The sequence below is a fragment of the Quercus suber genome, unplaced genomic scaffold, assembly GCF_002906115.3.
Source record: "Quercus suber isolate HL8 unplaced genomic scaffold, Cork oak 2.0 scaffold_110, whole genome shotgun sequence".
Lineage (NCBI taxonomy): Eukaryota > Viridiplantae > Streptophyta > Magnoliopsida > Fagales > Fagaceae > Quercus > Quercus suber.
In genome coordinates, this window is record NW_027069575.1 from 716915 (window position 1) to 723811 (window position 6897).

A 6897-nucleotide genomic window follows, 5' to 3' on the forward strand; every position below is an offset into this window, starting at 1 on the left:
TTAATGTGGGCACCCATTAATTCTCGAAACGCTAAAAACGCGCATCGGGCAGTCAAGAAGCCGCCAGCATCAGTATAAACTAAAGTGAGGCCATTCGTCCAGTGGATCCGCATGTATCAAAACCCTCCTCCCCGTTCGAGGGAACGTACAGCAGAGTTTTGAGGGGCTATTGTGGGGTCCGTGGGCCTGATAGCCTCGGCCCATCATATAGCAGGCCCAAGGCCCATGCCGAGGATCGCAAGCTATTTCTGAGGAGAAGGGGGGGAAGCCTATTCTCCTGGATCCACGCCGAGGATACCTTGTCCTCGGCCTGACAAAGGTGATTTTGGGGAGAGGTTAACCCCAAAGTAAGCTGTCACTATCACATTGAATGCACTCAACCAACCCCCCTGGCCGCATTAATGGAGAGGTAACCCCTTGGCAGGATAACGTTGGTTAGAGTGAGCCACTTGAGTGCCGATAAGGCCTTTGATGGGACGGACAACCAGAAGAAAAGCGAATAGACGATCAACAGATGGAAGCAGGAGATAGGAAGATGAAAACTATAAAAGAAGAGCTAGTAAAGCCAAGAGGAGGGGGAAAAAGAGGGAGGAGAACCTGGAGGCCTCCTCGGCCACAGGCCGAGGAGCATTCCCCTATTTGTAAGGAAACACTTAGCCTTTTTTATAAGAAAAAGTTTGTGCATGGTGATCGACGGCCAGCACCTAAGCCTGTCAACCCACTCTCTATAAATTTATTGTTTGGGCTTATTGGGCTGAAACCCAACACTCAATTCAAATTGGGTCCCTACAAACTTTTAAAAATATACAATCTAATATATTAATTCAATAATTATCTAATAAAAAATAATCATATCAAATTTTTCTGCGCATTGCACATATCTGCAACTGGTGTTGTTTAAAAACTGAAAATATGTATTTAAGATGCTTTACTAAACGGGGGTATATGTCTAGGTGATTACTAGATGAACTAGAAAGTACATCATGCAACAGTTATATGCATTATTATTCTCACTGAATCTACACGTGATTTACAATTAAACACCCCAAACATGAGAATATACATGTATACCTCTTTGATAAAATGGCTACTATTCATTCCTTTATTTCATTTACTAAAACATCAAAAGCTACTAATTCATTTCTTTATTTCATTTATAAAATAGGAGAGAGAGACCAGGTCGTTAATTCTTGGGTTGATTGAAACTATATATATCCTACAATAAACTATAGATTATTCAGAATAAGTTATAAATTATAATTTTTTGCAAATAAATTTTAATACCCTAAATTGAAATATTCTTGTCAAATTGAAAGATTAGTGCTTGTTGAATTGTAAAGCCTATCCCACCCCAATTTACTAATCTGTAAGTTTTTACCTTAATCGGATGAAAAAATAAATAAACATTACAAATCAATATCAAATTTAGGTACAAAAATTTATAGTTTAAGAGACATTGTAAATAACCCCATTGTTTAAGATAAATATTTGGGGTCACTAGCAATAAAGTCAATCAATAAACTGCACCAGTAATTATCAGGCCAAAGGACCGATGAGATGGTTATGATTTCATCAAGGTCCGCTATTTCTTTGCCAAGTTGAACTAAGAAACTGTTGTATTAATGCCAGGGTTTTATTAAGAAGTTAGTTAAGTTGCTTTTAGTATAAAAATGAAAGCGTTTTGAGGGATGGTGGTAAAGATACAATATAGCAAAAATGGTGCCCAACACAACAGTGCTTCCACATGAAGATGAAGAAAGGAAGAAATCATTTCATCCATCAAGGTGCTACGTTCCTCCTCTTTTCCCTACTTACTTTTTCTTTCTTTTTTATTTAGAAAAGTTTCCCCTACTTACTTTGACTCTTTATTCAATAGAAACAAAAAGCAGACATTACGATATAACAAGATGCTTCCTAGCAATACTTGCATTCACACTAAATTCTTAAGCATGGTCAAAAAACTAGAAAAATTGATATTACCCTTAAAACAATTCATATGCTTTCGACTCAAGATCACTTAATAATTATACATACAATATTACCCTTTCTAAATAAAATAAAATAAACAACTAGACAAGTCAATATAAATACAAACCCAATGGCATGGAAATACAAGCTAGTTCTCAAAAATTTAGAAATCAAGATTTTATTTCAGTTTGATTTCAGAACAAATAGGAGTGCTCTTATGATACTATATTAATTGAAATCCATTTAAGAAAACTTTTACTTAGAAAATAAAATTTGAGTTTCTTTTTTTCCCAGTTAGATTCCAGATATCTCTTCCTTTTGCATTCAAGGAACCTCTTTATTGGTTTAAGAATTTGTGTCTAACTAGAACCAGATTTACTCCTTCCACACGTTCTGGTGGATGCAAATAATTGGGGAGACTTTTCTATCCTTGAAATGTCTTGGACTCTTATTCAAAATGATGCAGACATGTAAAGTAACAAAACGCTTTCTTGGCATTACGTTAATTACTGTAGTCATGCTTAGAAGGGAACGTGTCCATTTCAAACGTCAAAGTCAACAATACACTTTCTCCTACACCTCTAATATCATGTGTGTTCAATACAAATTATTGCCATCCACCATTCGCAGGGCGGCCAACAAATTTAGAGGCCTCAGGCAATATAATTAGATGCAATTTTTTTATTATCACTTAACTAATATTTAACTAGTATTTAATATCATAATTTTTTTTATAAAAAAATCAAATCCTTTCATTTTGTAATATGCTTTTATTTTTGGGAAAAAAATGCTAAAGCTATAACAAATTTTACTAAAAAAAATTTCAAACGATGCAGAAATGAATGCGATTAATGACACCTCAAGAAGATAATAAATAAGTATTTGAATGAATGATGTTAGGGATATTATAAATTTTATAACATAAGGCTTACAAAGATGTATCACTAATCACAAAAAATAATTCAAAAATGCATTTAATAGGTTATTGATGTCCACATATCATATTAATTGTCACATCAATTTGTAAAGTTTTCAAGTAAAATTAATAATATTTCTAACATTTTCCTATCTAAATTATTTCTTGTGATCAGTGAAATATATATTTGTAAGAGAAAATGCTAGAGATACAAATTCTTTTGCAAAAACTTTTACAAACTGATGATATGATAAATGATTATAGATAAATAAAAAAGTGGTGTTATCGGTGGGTCTAGATGAGAACCAGTAAAAAGTTGGCTATAATAATAATTTGTAAAAATGTTGTAAAATAGTTTATAACTGTAGCATTACTCTATTTGTAAGACCCATATATTTAAAATTGTATTATCTTTAACATTACTCAATTCTTTGAGAGCTCGTTTGGTAGAGCATTTTAGCAACATATTTTCAGTTTTTAAATAATATTACACATATTTTCACACACTTTTTCACCCATATATATTTCAAAAAACAACAAATAATATTACTCAAACTCTCCTACCAATCGGGCTTTCAGACTTCTTAAAAGTAGAGAAAAAATAAAATAAAATAAAATAAACTATTTTCTTTATATCTCTAATTTTTTTTTAAATATATTAATTTTTCTCTTCCTCTAGTGTCGGGCCTAAGTGGCCTAGGCCTAGGGCCGGCCTTGACCATTAGTTTCCTCCATATATGCTGATAAGGTTCTCTTCCATTCTCCCACTGGAACTAACTAAAAAGCAGCAATTCCTACCAATTTTCCATGGAAAAGTTTTACCTTTTCCCTCTCTTCCTTCTATATTTCCTTTCTCTTCTACTTTTCTCATCAGCTTACACCCCTCAAAATAAGTACTTCATCAACTGCGGATCAAAGTCCAACATTACTGTCAATGGTAGGAACTTCGTCGGTGACTCGAATTCAAACTCACTTTCATTCTCTGTTGGACCAAGCTCTACTGTAAGTGACACCAACTCATCAACAAATAACTCTCTTTATCAAACTGCAAGAATATTCACAAATCCATCTTTCTATGAGTTTGATATCATTGACAAGGGCACCTACTATGTACGTATCCATTTCTTTACTTTCGTGTCTGGTAGGACTAATCTGGCTGATGCTCTATTTGATGTTTCGGTTTCTGATTTTTATCTGCTATCAAATTTTGCTCTTCAAAACAATAGTAATTCACCAGTGATTGAGGAATTCTTACTTACTATCAATGGAAGTAAGTTCAGCATCCAATTCACTCCTCATAAGAACTCCTTTGCTTTCGTTAGCGCCGTAGAAGTCTTTCTTACCCCACCGAACTTCACTACTGATGGTTTCCCTCATGTTACTCCTATTGGGGAAAATGGTGATTACTATGGTATACCGTCTCAGGTTTTTCGTACAATTCACAGGGTCAATGTCGGAGGTCCAAAGACTAATGACACACTGTGGAGGAATTGGATACCTGATGATGAGTATCTACTTTCTGCAGGATCTGCAAAAACGTGTGCTAGTTATAATGGTACACTTAACTATGATGTTATCGGAGGAACTAATTATAGTGCCCCGGATCTTGTCTACAAGACTTGCAAAGAATTGAATTTAACTGTCAACAAGGGATCAAATTCTTCTAACATAAGTTGGCAATTTGGTGTGAGTAAGAGTTCCAGGCATATGGTTAGGCTGCACTTTTGTGATATCATTAGCAAAGATCCTTATCTTCTCAAGTTCAATCTCTATATTTATAGCTATTTCAGTCAGATGATATATCCTTACGAAAAAACTGATCAGGTGGCAGCTCCATTTTACTGGGACTTTGTGGTTGATTCAGATAATTCAGGATATTTGAACATAAGTGTCGGGCCTAGGGAAGATTCTACAACTAAAACTGCCTATCTAAATGGGGTGGAGATAATGGAATTTATCAAAGAATCAGACTTTGTCCATATTCCAGGAAATCGAAAGAAAGTAATTTTTGTTGTGGTAGGTACAGTTTGTGGTGTGACCTTCGTTTTCATTTTGGCAGTGCTGTTCTTGTTAAAACGCATGAGAGCAAAGCATGTTGATGGGGTGGGTTCAAAGCCAGAGGTTCATCTTGGAAAAGGATCTACGAATGCCTCCCTCGTTCGTAATTTAAATTTGAAGTTGAAGATGCCTCTTCTTGAAGTACAAGGTGCTACTCATAACTTTGATTCCAAACGGTTGGTAGGTGAGGGTGGGTTTGGGAAAGTTTATGAAGGAAGTCTTCAGAATGGCATGAAAGTGGCTGTGAAGCGAAGTGATTCAAAGCATGGCCAGGGCCTTCCAGAATTCAAAACAGAAATCTTGGTTTTATCCAGAATTCGCCATCGCCATCTTGTTTCCTTGATTGGATATTGTGATGAAGGGTCTGAGATGATACTGGTGTATGAATTTATGGAAAAGGAAGTCTGAGAGAACATTTGTATGATTCCAATGAGATCTTCTCAGAGATCAGCTAAAAGGCCCACATTGACCTGGAAGCAAAGGCTTGAGATTTGTATTGGTGCAGCAAAAGGCCTTCATTACCTTCACACTTGCTTACATGGGGAATCATCCACCGTGATGTTAAGTCAACAAACATATTGTTGAATCAACATTATGTTGCAAAAGTTGCAGATTTTGGTCTTTCAAGATCCGGTCCTAATGATCCAGAACATTTCAGTGTTGGCATAAAAGGTAGCTTTGGTTATGTGGATCCTGAATATTTCAGGTCCTTTCAGTTCACAGACAAGTCTGATGTCTACTCCTTCGGTGTAGTACTTCTTGAAGTGCTTTGTGCCAGACCTGCTATTATTGATTCACCGAAGAGGGAGGAGGTGAACTTAGCTGAATGGGGGATGTTATGGCAAAAGAAAGGACAATTTGAAAAGATTATGGACCCGCTTTTAGTGGGAGACATTAACCCTGATTCATTGAGAAAATTTGGTGAAACAGCTGTGGGATGTTTGAAGGAAAATGGAGCTGAAAGGCCTACTATGCTTGATGTTCTGTGGGACTTGGAATATGCATTGCAGCTTCAAAAAACTGCGGTGCAAGGAGTACCAAATGGGGACAGCACAACAAATGCGATTTTGGGATTGCATTTGACTCAAAATTTGGGTTTGCTTCCTGATATCGTCCTTGATGAGGGAGGTGTTGAATGTAATGAAGAGCCCTTAAGAGGGGATAATGGTTCGGATATAAGTGGAGTTTTCTCTCAAATAGAGATTGATGGTGCAAGATAAAGTTTTGTGGTGAGGTCCAGAAAGTATCTCTTGTAACAGGTGTACCAAGTTACCCAGGTAACAATCAATGAATGAATGTCGTGTAATTCAATTTTATACTCTATTATCAAAGTTGGTCTCACTAATTTTTAACATATTATTCACTCATTGAGTTGTTACACAGAGGGCTTGGTATTTTATTTTGATTTTTGTTCTTCCCTGGCAGCTTTAGATGTATCTTGATGTGTTGCTTTGTTTACTATTTGTGTTGGAGTGTGCAAGTATATATGCAAGTATGTGGCTGAGAAACAAGACCGTTGAGAATAATATCGTTTACTATATGTTTATTTCCTGAAAAATGGAATTAAAGGAAAATGAGAGGAGAGTCGAGGAGAACCTTCACTATTGGAGATACACTCACTTTCTCAAAGCCCTTTGGTTCTGATTTTCAGGCTGAGTTCTGATGAGAGCCTTCTACATGTGACTAAAGTGATTCTATTTTTTGGGCGGTTTATGGGCTGTTTCATATGTGAGGAAGTGAAGAAGAAAAAAAGACAATTAAAAATTTATTTTAAAAAAGAAAAAAGAAAAAAAGGATCTTTTTGCATTAGTGGTAAAAACAGCATTGCCAAACCAGTGCTTGAGATAGAGCCTAGGCATGCGCTGAGATTAAGCTTGCTTTTGGATGCGGATGAAAAATTAAAATTATTTCACTATTCAGATTATTTTTACTATTATTCATAAGCTTCACTGCAG

The 6897-nt window shown here is 35.7% G+C and overlaps 1 protein-coding gene across 1 annotated transcript; it reads left to right on the plus strand.

Moving 5' to 3' along the window:
- Positions 1–3570: 3570 nt before the first annotated feature.
- Positions 3571–6301, plus strand: LOC111988246 (probable receptor-like protein kinase At5g24010). The gene is given in 4 exon segments (XM_024020038.2): positions 3571–5336; positions 5339–5373; positions 5375–5471; positions 5474–6301. Coding segments are annotated over 4 exon segments (2466 nt in total). The 5' UTR covers positions 3571–3691; the 3' UTR covers positions 6163–6301.
- The last annotated feature ends 596 nt before the right edge of the window (positions 6302–6897 follow it).